Source organism: Orcinus orca, chromosome 6 (genome assembly GCF_937001465.1).
Source record: "Orcinus orca chromosome 6, mOrcOrc1.1, whole genome shotgun sequence".
NCBI lineage: Eukaryota > Metazoa > Chordata > Mammalia > Artiodactyla > Delphinidae > Orcinus > Orcinus orca.
Genome location: NC_064564.1, coordinates 93,252,169 through 93,265,598, shown reverse-complemented (window position 1 = coordinate 93,265,598; position 13,430 = coordinate 93,252,169). Strand labels below are relative to the sequence as shown.

At 40.8% G+C, this 13,430-nt stretch overlaps 1 protein-coding gene and 1 pseudogene across 7 annotated transcripts in view; both read right to left on the bottom strand.

Moving 5' to 3' along the window:
- The window catches only part of SLC44A1 (solute carrier family 44 member 1), a 215,801-nt gene that overhangs the window by 153,788 nt on the left and 48,583 nt on the right, over positions 1-13,430 (bottom strand). For all 7 annotated transcript variants that reach the window (XR_004484063.2, XR_007477859.1, XM_033431227.2 and 4 more), the window contains exon 2: positions 9,842-9,931. Coding sequence is in view for 5 of the 7 variants with exons in the window: in XM_033431227.2 (XP_033287118.1) it covers positions 9,842-9,931 (90 nt within the window). In the remaining 2 variants the exon portion in view is untranslated. The remainder of the gene's footprint in view (positions 1-9,841; positions 9,932-13,430) is intronic.
- On the bottom strand, positions 1,105-4,669 carry LOC117201919 (Y-box-binding protein 1-like; annotated as a pseudogene).

The window sequence follows — 13,430 nt, the reverse complement described above, 5'->3', positions numbered from 1 at the left end:
TTGGGAGAACGGACGGGGGTTAAGAAATATTCTTGCAACACGGTCATTAAAAAGGCTGAGTTTTTTGTTATCTTTATTAAACTGACGAATGAAGATAGAGATTATCACTGTTTCACTCATCACAGCCAAGTATCATGAATAGTACTTACCTAAGCAGCCCTGCTAGAGCTCAGGTCTACACTGGTAAATACTGTACTCATATGCAATGCCTCAAAGGATTTCCCCCTTAAACCTACTTTCCTAAAAAGGCAAACAAACTCTTTTTTCTAAATAGCTCCTCTATGTTTATCGTGCAGGTAAGGAAAATGAAGGGGGAAGCGTAGAGAGTGTAGGTCTACCTAGTGAAAACGTCTTGAAACTACGCTTTGTAAGAAAGTGGACTTGGAGCAGAGACTATGCCTGATTCGCTACCCTCTCACCCTCTGATCCTTTTGCCAAGTTATTTTACTTCCCTGGGCCTCAATCTACTCACCTGTAAAATGAAGATAATGAGTGTCGCTCTTAAGGCTGCTGTAAGGATTAAATGAAACAATCCAGTAAGGGGTTAAGAATCCTGTTTGGCACATAGTAAAAGCTCAATAAATGTTGGCTCTTACAGTCGCTAGAAATGAGAACATGTTGTAAGGGAAAGACCAAGGGCTTTGGAGTCAGATAAACCTGCCCTGATCAGTGGAATACTGATGAGTCCATTTTCTACTCAGGTGACCTTGGACAAACTTGCTTAATTCTCCATGCCTCACTTTACCCATCTCTAAGTTGGGGCTAAAACCACTTACCACTAAGGCTGCTATGACAAATACCTAAGATAATAATGTAAAGTGTCTGTCTCAGTACATGTTAGTACCCTTCTGCCTCAAAGCACAGCTAACTGTTAGCACTGGAGTTAGGCATAGGCTGGTCAGTATTCACTCATTCACCCTCACCCTGGTTTCCCTCTCCCTCTCCCCTGCCTCCTCCAAGGAGACTGCAGGGCAATTAGTCCCACCTCAGAACTTCAAGCCAATATTAAGACAGGAGAAAAATATGTATACTCCCCAACATACATATACATGTGCAAATCAGCATGCCATTTTTTAAAAATTTAAGACCTTTATTAACACGTGCTTGCAGTTTGTTGACTTTTTTGAAAAAATCAACCTGTAAACTTTTATTACAAATTAAAAATGAGGTTCTTAAAAATCTCAACTTGACCAGATATGAAACAATTTAAAAACCTTTAAAGGTGTATTGAGAAAAACCAGGCTTTTTAAAAAAAAAAAAAAAAAAAAACACGTTTGTCATTACCAAAAAGATACGTCTTTAGGTAAAAATAATAAAAACCTCATGCTGCATAGATAATGCAGATAGCTCTAGTTATCTGGTCAGCAGGCAAAAAGCAAGCACTTACGGTCTTCAGCTCCAATCTTTTGTTCATTGCTTATTGCTGGAATTTCGTATTCATTTCTTCTTGTTGGATGACTAAACCGGATGATGGTAGAGATGGTAAACTGGCATTTACTCAGCCCCGCCCTGCTCAGCCTCGGGAGCAGACAAGCGGACGAATTCTCAGCTGGTGGATCATCGGCTGCTTTTGTCTCTTCGCCACCTTGTGGTTTAGGGTTTTCTGGGCGTCTGCGTCTGTAATTGAAGTTGCGGCGGTACCAATGTTGAGGTGGCTGCTGACCTTGGGTCTCATCTCCTTGATTTTCCTTATCTTCTTCATTGCCGTCCTCTCCGGGCTGTCTCTAGCAAGGAGGGCCCCTGCGGAATCGTGGTCTATAACCCCGATACATATTCTGTCTCACTGGTCTACCTTGTTCTCCTGCGCCCTGGTTGTCAGCACCCTACATCACCTCTCCCTGCACAGGAGGGTTGGAATACTGTGGTCGACGCCCATAGGGTCTCCGCACGCAGTAAGGTGGGCACCTTCGCCTGCGGTAGGGCCGCCACTATTGGGCCTGGCCTTCAGGAGCGCTCTCCGATCCCCCATCCTTTTCCCCGCTCTCACTTATTTGGTAATTCTGCTGGTAATTGCGGGGAGGACCCCTGCGACGTGGAGAGCGTCTATAATGGTTATGGTCTGCTGCACATTGACTGCCTTGCGCTGGAACTCCACCAGGGCCTGTAACATTTGCTGCCTCCGCGTCCTTTTCTCCTTCAACGACATCAAACTCCAGTCTCTCCATCTCCTACGCTGCAAAGGTACTTCCTGGGGTTCTTCTTTACGGCAGTCTGGTGTGCAAATACATCTTCCTTGGTGTCATTCCCGCTGATGAAGCCCTACCCGTTTCTTACAATGAACCATTTTACTGTTCCCAAAACCTTCGTTGCGATGACCTTGTCGTCTCCGCCGGCAGGCGCTGCTGATATAAGGCCGCCTGTGCCGCCGCGGCCTGTGCCGCCGCGCCCTGCGCCGCCGCTGCCCATCGTACAGGGCGTGGTGTTGGCAGCGCTGAGGGCGGCGGGCGGCTGCCGGGTCTCGGCCTCGCTGCTCCTGGTTGCGGCGACGGTGACTGGGGCCCCCTGCAGCAGCTGCGGCTCCTCCCAGGCTGTGATGGTAACTAGGTCGGCGGAAGCGGTGGCGCTGCTCGGGGCTCTCTGGGGTCCGCTCTCCCAGCATGCCATTTTAAGCATATCCTTGAACTTCAAATTAGGAAGCCCTACACTAAACAAAACTGGAGGTGGAGGTAAATATTGGAGGTTTCATGGCTAACTTTTCCAATACAGCTCTTTAACAAGAAGGATCACAGAGTAATAGAAAGGGAATCCAGAAAGTTCTGAATTCAAACCCTCATTCTACCACTTACTACCTGTATAACTTTGATCCAGTTACCTACTTAGATGTTTCCTCCTCATCTCTGACACAAAGTAATATCAACTGTTTCACAGCCTAATGATGAGGACTAAATGAGATAATGCCATCTCTAACTCTAGCTGGTCTGGTACATGGCAGGTGATCAATGTATGGTGCCTGTTAGTGAGAAAGTCAGACTAAAGAGGTTGACAACAGTAACTGGGGACAAACCAAAAACCCCTTCAGTTCTCTATTTTAGACAAGACTTTCTAAGGGGTCAGGGAAAGTGAGAACTAGTGTCAGTCATTTTGTTATGACACAGAAACATTCAGACCACAATTACAATCTTCTTTCATTACTAGTCTAAAATAGGAAGGCCCCTGCATAATTAAAAGGTTATGTTCTTCTTTCACTTTTTATACAAATATTCTTCTTATGTTTATAAGTACTTTGTGTTACAGATTGCCTTAAATGGTTTCTGATTTCCCTTTATGACTATTTTTAACAATACTGTGGGACATGTGGTTTTTGTGCATGTGTGTGTGTTTGTGTTGTTTTTTTAAAAAATCATAAGCCACCTCATATCCCTCTGGGATGTAGGCAGAGTATAAATTATAAATGTTACATATATATTGGTAAAATGGGACACTGACATATTTTCACAGAGGCCATTTAAACTTCTTAGTAGCTTCCCAAAGCGTTAGGGTGGAGAGGGTAAAAAGCTGCAGCAGAGAAGGAAGGAGAATAGGAAGCTAGTAAGATAGAAAGAAACCAAGACTGTTATTCCAGAGACTTCCCATATGGTACAAGTAGTGACAATGGAGAACTAGGCCAAATATAATTAAAAAGACAATCTCCTTTTTTAAAAAAATGTGAAATCCAAATGCAGGAAGCAATACAGTTTCAAATGAGAAAAAATGTGGTACATGAAATTAAAATAGGCTGAGAGAAATTTTACAGAACGCACTCAATAATTTAATGGCTCCGTGAGGCGGATGGGGGCCGTACTCAACAGAAGGAAATCACATTAACTAAGCAAATGATAAGGGGGACGAGGAAAGCTTTTATACACCTAGAGCAGGGAGCAATCACTAGAGAGAAAGTAAGTCTATTAGTAAGGAAGAGAATCCTGGCTAAAATCTTAAAATGACTAAGCTATTGAAGTGCTTTCAGAACTGCTATTTGAAGAGAGAGAGAAGGAGCAGACAAATCTAATAACAAACAGGAGGTGACTCAAATCAGATAAAGGGATGCAGGGATGGTAGATCACAGGCAAGATCTGGCAACTAATAAGTACCTGCTGCCTATGTCAGAGAAAAGACAATTTGCTAATTAAAGAACTGTGCTCATTTCCCCTTCACATCACAGGGTTTATTAGTTCAACTTAAGTAAGAGTTTTGGCTTAGTTTCATTCACTGTCAGTCAAAAAAAGGGACATATTTTATTTCACAAGCTGTTTGAATTTCACACGTGGAGCATTTACCATGCAACTGAGCAAGGCAGAGGCCTTAGTTTCTCTCTGAAGAAAAAAAAAAGTCAACAAAACATGCATGAGGGGTGGGGATGGGGTATGAATATGGCATCATGAAGCATACTTCAAGATAAAAAGATGGGGGAAAAAGACTCAGGCTTACAGCCTTCTCCCGGGGATTAATGAAAATATATCCAGGCTTTTTTCTCAAAGACTTCCTCTCTTATCTCAATCAACACTTGGAGTCAGTCTGCTAATAACTAATTTGTCAGACTTCAGAGTAACACTTGGCTTCTCTTCCTCCTGTTCTGAGAACCCTGAGACAAGGGGGCTATTAGGACCCAGCAGACGGGATAGAATTAGAATGCCTGATGCAGAACTAATACTTATGCAAGCAAATTTCAAAAACAAAGTTAAAAGCTTTGCCAATCTGCCAGATTTCTGGATTTCTTTAAAGTTTAATAGGATACATTACTCTAAGAAAGAGGAAAGGGGAAGTTGGAAGTCTAGGAAATATCTACTCAATAAGCATTTATTGAGCACATAAAAACACAAGATGCCATGCAAGGTACAAAGGGTTATAATACGTAAAGTTCACCCTGAAAGAACGGAAATGTTCTCAAAAGAGAAAAATAATGGGGCATGAGGGAGCAAAATCAGAGAGAGGTTCAGTTTCATGGGCAGCTCGAGCAATGAAAAAGAAAACACAGACAAAGAATATGTACTGAGAACTGAACCCAGCTCTTTTGCAAATACTCATGATCCCAGACAAGTCACTTTAAATTCTCTGGGCCTCAGTCTCCTTACCTGTCATTAAGAATGGACTAGATTAATCTCAAAAGCCCTTTCCACTTCCAAAATGTTATGATTCTAAGGGAAAGTACATACAGAGTAAATTTTTTCAGGGTATACTTCCAGGGAGAAGTATAGGCCCTTTTGATCCACTATAATGACTGAGTGGGGAAGGGGCGGGAGGGGATGTAGATTAAAAGTAAATGGATTTAACTGAACTGTACATTTAAAAATAGTTAAAATAATAAATTTTAAGTTATGTATATTTTACCACAATGATAAAAAAAAAAAGAAAAACCAGAAGATTTAACAGAAAGTAGGTAGCCACTTGGATCAGGTGACCTTAAGGTGATTTTTGGCATGCTGTTCTTCCTATTCTATCATCCTGCCAAAGCACAGCCCATCACACAGGTGACGAAACACTGCAGTGAGTCTTTGAGTCTTTCACTTTGTGCTGCATACTCCACAATGGTTAATGAGGTAGAAACACTATGCTCTAAGAACTAGACTACGGCTATAAAATAAAAAAGGTCCTTGAAAGCAGTCTGCAGGGACGACCTATGCAGACCTATAATGGCTCCTAAATCCAGCTCTAGTCCAGATCATTCTCCAAAATTCCAGCTCTGTATTTTCAACGGCTTATCCCTACCCACACACTGTACATGTCCACAACTCACCTCCTTCCGCATTTCCCCAGACCACTTCCCCTTCCTGCATATGCCTATCTCCGTTAGCAGCACCATTCCTGACTAGACTGCACAGCTAGGATACGGAGTGAGAGGACTCTAGCGTCCTAACTCTGCACTAGAGGAAGCAGGAATGCTAAACTCTTTGCTCAGAGTCTGAAATATTGACTAGACCACATTTAACTGGCAGATGAGGTTACTGTGTCCTACAGGTCCATGTTCTTAACAGCAACTTCTTTCGTTGTTCCCAATTCCGGGCAACAAAGAAGGACTGACTATCTCTTGAGGCCTTGCCTTCTAACTCTTCTACCCTGGGTTCAATGCTGCCGCCACTGTGTAATCTTAGACAAGTTATTCAACATACCACTGTGCCTCCTTATCTGTAAAGTGGGAATGATGATAACAGTTGTATCTACTTCACTGAGCAGTTGTAAAAATTAAATCTATATTGAGTGCAGAGAACAGTACCTAGTCCATAAGTAAGCAGCAATAATGATCAGGGGTAAGTTGTAGGAGATATCTGTGTCTTCTATTTTCCAAGGTAGGTACTCCTGTTAGGACCATCCAGACTCCTCTTTTTCCTGACTTTTGAGGTAAGATGATCTGGGCAGATTGGGTCCAGGTGGATCTCTTTCCTTTCCTCTTCTCACATCTACCTCTACTTGGGACAGAATGAAGTCAGACTATCCAAGGTGGGAAGAACCTTGAGTCCATGTGGGCCAAGCTTCATTCCACAGGTCATGTTTACCAAGGAATTCTTTACTGGGCATAATCAAGTGACTGCTTGGCTACTAACAAAGTAGTACTTTGTTTATCCATCCCACTCTTATTCCTTCATGTGCACCGAAACTGTGGTTTGGAACCTACAAGGAGCTGGAGTAGGATTTGAGCTGAAAAAGCTTACGCAGAACCCATAACACAAGAATCTCTTAGTCATCCTTTATCTGTTTCCCACTTGCCCGCAACACTGGTGACACCAAATATTATTGATCTCGCTCCTTCACTCTCTCTCCTCTCCTTTACTATTTCCTTATTTCAGGTTTTTCACCTCTTATCTGGACTCACCTGAACTGTTGCATCAGCCTCTGAACTGGTGGCCTGAAATCTCTTCCCTCTTTACAATGACTTTACATTTATTTTGGCTACCAGGGCCATGTTTCTAAACCCAGGCATATCATTTCTTGCTTAAAACTCTTCAGTAGTTTATCAGTGCCTACAACAGTGGGTCTCAACACTGGCTGAACATTAGAACCATAGAGATTAAATCAGATTCACTGGGGTGGGGCCCAGGAATGAGTATTTTTATTCTAATACCAGCTAATTCCAATATGCAGCTAGTGTTAAGAACCACTTGTTTACTATCTTAATGGAAAATAAAAATTTAGAAGTACAATGCTACATGTAATTTTTTAGAACAGGGTAAGCATATGTCCAATAATTTCAAAATATTGAATAAGTTCGAATGTGGAAGACGATAGCTCTCACAAAGGCTGATAGCAATTTACTTTGAAAAATACTCTAAGTTCTAGACAAGCATGGAAAAACCTTAAAAGTAAGGGAAGAAATAAAAGAGAAGTACAAGTATTTATGACGAGATGAACATGTATAAATGAAAAGATTTAATGGTGAAAATGAGTAAAAGATGACAAGATCTTAAAATATTTCAGAACTACAGAATAGATACCAAGGAGTGAGCAAAGAACTGCAAGTAAGGGCAGTGAGTAAAGATATAGTTTGAGTAATGGGCTGCAAAGATTGACTATAAAAGCAGAAGCAACTGGGCCACTAGCTGAAAAGAATATAGGCAGAAAGTTCCGGTTCCTATTCTATTTTTGCCTTTCATGGGCAGCAGTATATTCTTAGATAAGCTAATACTTAATCTCACTACACTTTGCCTGTAAACTGGGGATAAAACCCATTTCATAGTGTAACTGGGAGAATTTAGTGAGATAAATACATATATGAAAGCATCAAGCCCATGATAATCCTCAAAAAATATTTGTTGAATGTTTCTCTGAAAGGTACTATGGAATGAAATCCAAAGGCAAAAACAAAATACAACTTTTAAAAAACATACAAAACACATACTCAGAAGACCAAAAAAAAACTCTGGTCTATTGTTGTTCCAGTAAGATGTGCAACAGAACTTTGAGATTTCTCCAGTTTCCACATGGCAAAATTTGATGTTAGCTCAGCTCCAAGATGGTAATCCATAAAAAGAATCATTCCAAAACAAATAATGCTATGCCTGCATTTAAAAGTACACACAGGGGGTCTTAATTACCATCACACTGAAATTAACAGTATATTAATTACCATTGCATTACAACGTTTCAGTAAACAAAGGGCTCCTTACTCTGGTCACTCCCAAATCAGCCTATTAACATTAATGACTGCACTTTCCTGAGCTATTTTAGCACAGAAAATCAAAAGCACCTCGGGTGGCAGGTACATATTTTTATAAACATAATTTTGAAAGGTCAGCTGCTATTTATCCCAGGGTGAAATTCAGGGGTGGGGAGAGGCTGTGGACTAGTTCTGTTAGCAAAGAATGTCCTCCACACTCTGATGCTGCATTTCAGTTGCTACTCCATTAAACTAAGTAGACTCTTGAACAACATCTTACAAGTCCTAAGTTAGGAAATGGGTATTCTGATGTTTTCTAAATATCCTAGATTTGATGAAACTGAGCTGTCTATTATCTTTAAAACTCTCTATTTTACTGGATTTATTATATCTCATCAGAGTTCACTGCTTTCTTTTCCTTGATTCAGGAGCTGGACTGGTGCCTACACTTATGCCCATTAGCCATGAATAGGGTTGTTCTGTGCTTCTCAAATGATATTTTCAAGGTGGGCAGCTGCAGAGAGACACAGAATAGGATTACCTAAAAAGTAGTAATAAATAAAAAATAACAAGATTCCTAAAAAAAAAAAAAAAAGGTATGGGAAAAAGGAGGTTAAATACATTCACACTTGAGTGGAAAAAAAAAGGGTGCCTGAGGTAGCATGATTGTGTTTCCAGCTGCAAAGCCTAAGGAAAGAGAGAACAATACTGTCTGCGTGATCCCCTGATCCCCTCGAGGGAGAGGAAACTAAGTAGCAGAAAAGAGCACTGGCCTGGAAGGTAAAGAGTCCTGGGCTCTGTTCCCAACTCTGCCATTCACTAACAGTGTGGCCTTGGGATGTTCATTATCATCTCTGGGGTCTGATGTTCTTAACGTATATAATGAGGGTGATGCACCAGATGAGGATTTCTAAGTCCTTGCTAGCTCGAAATATCGGCTAGCTCTAAAACAGCTGCTTTCTACCTTTTTTCCAGCCCAGCACACTGGTGGCAGTGACACTAAAGTCCCTGAACCCTGTGTGGAAACCCCTGCAGGGTACAGCGGGGATGCAATCTGAGTAAGCACAGCCCCAGCACTTTGCACTCTGCTCCTCCATCCTCCGCACCCACTGGAAAATCACCAGCTCCCGTGACCTCTGACTGAGAGATGCCACTTATTACAGTAGACACAGCAGGCAGCAGGAGCCTAGTATGGGTCGAAGGAGGAAGAAGCAGGGAGAAGCCAGCCTCCTTCTAGGAAGAACTAAAAGATGTCAGAACTGGAAGCATTGTAGATATCATCTAGCAAAACCTCTAATTTTATACAAAAGAACACCAAGTCCCTGAAAGGAAACTGAATGGCACAAAAATAACCATCAGGTTTGTGTGACTGGGTTGGATGAATACTCAGGACTTGACCCCATGACCATTGCTCTGCTCACCATCCCATCAAGATCATAGTTCACGGATATTTTGGTCAAATGACCTGGCTTTCTGAAATGGGCTAGTCAAAGAGATAGAGTTTCAATTATTCCTTAATTTTGATCACAGTTTTCATGCAAACCAAAAAAAAAAAAAAAGTCAAGGGGTACCAAATACCACTTAACTGTATGGGGAAAAATAACCTGCTTCAATGGTATCCTAGGACTTCCAGATGTAAACAATTCAAGAGGGGTTATTTATTTATTTACAGATATGAATAAATAAATAAATAACAAGTTCCCTCTTCAAACTAACTCCCCGTCATCCCCTCGGATCATGAGTTCAGGTTCTGAGGCTCTGTGAGTTTCTTACCATCCCAATGCAGAACAGGATAAAAAGCAGCAGCCACGGTATGTCTGTGCAACAACGGTCCTCCAGTGGCTTCCATTCTCGTTTGGAGCTCTAATTGAAAACACAAAGAGAGTGGTAAATGTGAATTTTAGTTAAAGTTAGGAAGGTGCAAACATGCCATCGATACCTAGATCCCTGCTTTTCCTGACAAATTCCTATTGAACCTTTCAGTTCAATAGGAACCTCAAATATTTGTCACCTTTCTGTGAATTTTACCCTAACACCCACCTCTCTTCCTGGCCAGGATTGATTCCAATGCTGTTTTGGTACCTCTATTAGAGCAGTTAGCATGCTGAATTATTATTGATTGAGCTGTGCCCCTAGCAGAGCATGAACTTTGCAAGGGAAGAGACCACTTCTCATTTCCCAGCGTCCAACATGATGCTTGAGGGTTCATGGTATATACTTAGTAAGGGCTTTTTTAAATTAATAAACAAACAAATTCTTCCAACATCAATCTTGGTGGTAGCTTTTTCTTTGTATGTCCAGATGCTAGACTTAAAAATGTAGAACGTGCTTTCTACATGTTCTCATCTAGGAAGGAAGCTCTTTAATTATGAATTCCTATTGAGGGGTAGACTCTTCTAAGTCTAATAAAATTCAGGAACAAAAAACTAAATTAAAACACTTTTACAGACAGATCTGGGCAACTCCTAAACCACCATCCACAGATTTTCATTCTGTTTTTAGAAACTGTAAAGAGTTTTTAGATCAAATACAAAGATTCCCTAACTAAAAAGCTAAAGGCATTCTAAAAGTTAACTTGCAAAGTACTGATTGGAATTGAATGCATTTTTTTTTTTCATACAGCGATAGTCTTAGGTTCTCAAATCAGCTCACAAATTCCCTTTAACCAGAATGTAACTGAAATAACACTCTTGAGCTTTCTAATGAACAAAAATCCCTGAGTCTCACACCTTTTCCTGGAAACAGTAAGCAGAGAAGGGAGAGAGAAGGTAGCCTTGGGAAACTTATGAGAAAAGTTCCTGCAAAAAGAAGGCCAGGGCCTCCAGTGGCTTCCATGACAAGATCCAGGAAGCTATCCGGAGAAGGCCTGTCAGTAGGAAAGGACAGCAGCACAAGGTGTGGTAAGAAGATAAGAGAGCCCTCTAGTATAATTAGTACGTAGAGTTCAAGAGTGGGGACCCAGTTCTTAAAAAGGTTTGCTTAGCTTTCTCTCCTTCTAAAACAGTTTTTAACTTTGACAACCTGATGAAAGCTATAGATTCTTTTCTTAGGAGATAAGCATAACTAAGTTGCATAATTTTCTTAAAAGTTTAGGGAATTCAGACCCCAGGTTATGAAACCCAACTTTAAAATACCTGCCTATGGACACTGAGGGCAAAGCGCTGGAGCTACAAACACTCCTTTCTGACCCCTAAATGCTAACCAGACAAATGCCTTTCCCTTCCTCAGTGTCTTATACACTGTTAGTTTTTCACAAACAACAACAAAAACCACCACCCTTGATAGCTTGTTCCCAGACACCCACACAAGAAAACAAAAGAGCACTAGTTAGTCATGGAGAAAAACCTCACGCCAAGGCTCTAACTAGCATTAAAAACCAAGAGCGAGTAGGCAGTGTTTTCCAGAGGAATATAACACTATGGCAACTGGATAAAGGACTCTGTCCTCTCCTTGGCTCTGTCATTAGTTAGTTACATGACTTTAGATAAAACGCTTCATCTCCCTGGGTGGCAGGAAGAAGTGAGATTAAATCTCTTAGGTTCCTTCCAACTCTAAAAATCTATGGTCAGGAATGCAGTTTTGTGAAAATTTGTGCAATGACAAAAAAACTGCAAAAATAATTTGACATTATTCCCTGTGTTATTCAAATAAGAATGCACGCATTGTGGTCTGTGTTTTGGAAGACAGTTGTTCATAGTATGAATAAAGAATGTTTCTTTGTATTAAATAATTTCAAGCTTGAATAATACCCATTATAGTAAAATTACTTACAAACACAGAACTTGGACACATCTTTGAAATTCATTACATTTACTCTAAGGTGATTTCCAGAGCAATGGCTACTTTGAAATACTATACTTGTTTATCTTAACAAACAGTATGTATTAGGGGAAGGCAGCGGAGGGGGGTGCGGACAAGTCTCAGACTGATTGAGCATTTTCTTTATCCACAACTATTTTCTTCGTATTTTTACTTCAGACCAACATTCAGCTTTTAATGCTTAAATTTTTACCTATAACATAAAGAAGGTAGAATTTCATTTTGACCAGAAAAACACAAAGATTCAATATCTCAACAGTCAACTTACTGTGGGCCACTTCTGGGCCAAATACATAGAAAACCTTTCACTGGGGATGAGAAATGGAGAAGGGGTAGGGGTTACATTTATAAAACATAGAGTACAACACGGAGTAGAAGAATACAAAAAAAGGAGGTAGTCACCTCACTCAGATAAAGAAAGGCTTCTCCAGGAGGGGCAGCTTACCTCATAGGCTATTCTGAGGATTAAATGTGAGCATCTGTCACACAGTAAGCACTAATTCTTGGTTATAATTCTTATTTATCAATACTCACTTTTCAGTTAACCTTCTCGCTATTGTAAAAATATCCCTTTACCAGGTGGACCTTTCCACTAAAAGGACAGAAAGAATATTAAATTCACCTTTTCCCCTTCTATTACTAAAATTTTGACTTAATGGTGGCATCTTTCATTTTAGCTACTGTTTTTAATGCTTTCAGTTATTGATTACTATTAAGTAGGCACTATACCCAAAGCTTTATACACATTACTTTCAAAATAGCTCTCTGATGTATGTATCATCCCTATTTCACAGCTAAGGAAACTCAGGCTCAAAAGTTAAGTAATCAGGGGCTTCCCTGGTGGCGCAGTGGTTGAGAGTCTGCCTGCTAATGCAGGGGACACGGGTTCGAGCCCTGGTCTGGGAAGATCCCACATGCCGCGGAGCAACTAGGCCCGTGAGCCACAACTACTGAGCCTGCGCGTCTGGAGCCAGTGCTCCGCAACAAGAGAGGCCGCGATAGTGAGAGGCCTGTGCACCGCGATGAAGAGTGGCCCCCGCTTGCCACAACTAGAGAAAGCCCTCGCACAGAAACGAAGACCCAACACAGCCAAAAATAAATAAATAAATTTTAAAAAGCAAAAAAAAAAAAAAAGTTAAGTAATCAGACCAAGGTTCCACAACTGTGCAACCAGGATTTGAACCCAGGTCTGTGGCCACAAAACCAAATCTGATGAAAATATCATTCATTTTGCACTAGTCAGTAAAGAGCAAAAACACCTCCATTAGTTTTTCCTCACACAGCAAAATTTGGGAGCCAACCCAATAATTTAAAATCCTATAGGCACAGCGAAAAAGAGAGATGTTTTATGAGCCATGAAATTTTTCAAGCAAGTCAGGAAACCCAGCAGTTGAAAGAATTTAATGATTCTTTAACAGACTTAACCAAGTGGTAACTGGATTTAATGCTGTCTGTTTCTTCCAATTAAAATCCACATAGACTTAGCAAAAGTAAAATGTTTTGCAAAAGCACTTTTTAAATGTGATTTTTATCCCTTTCTCAA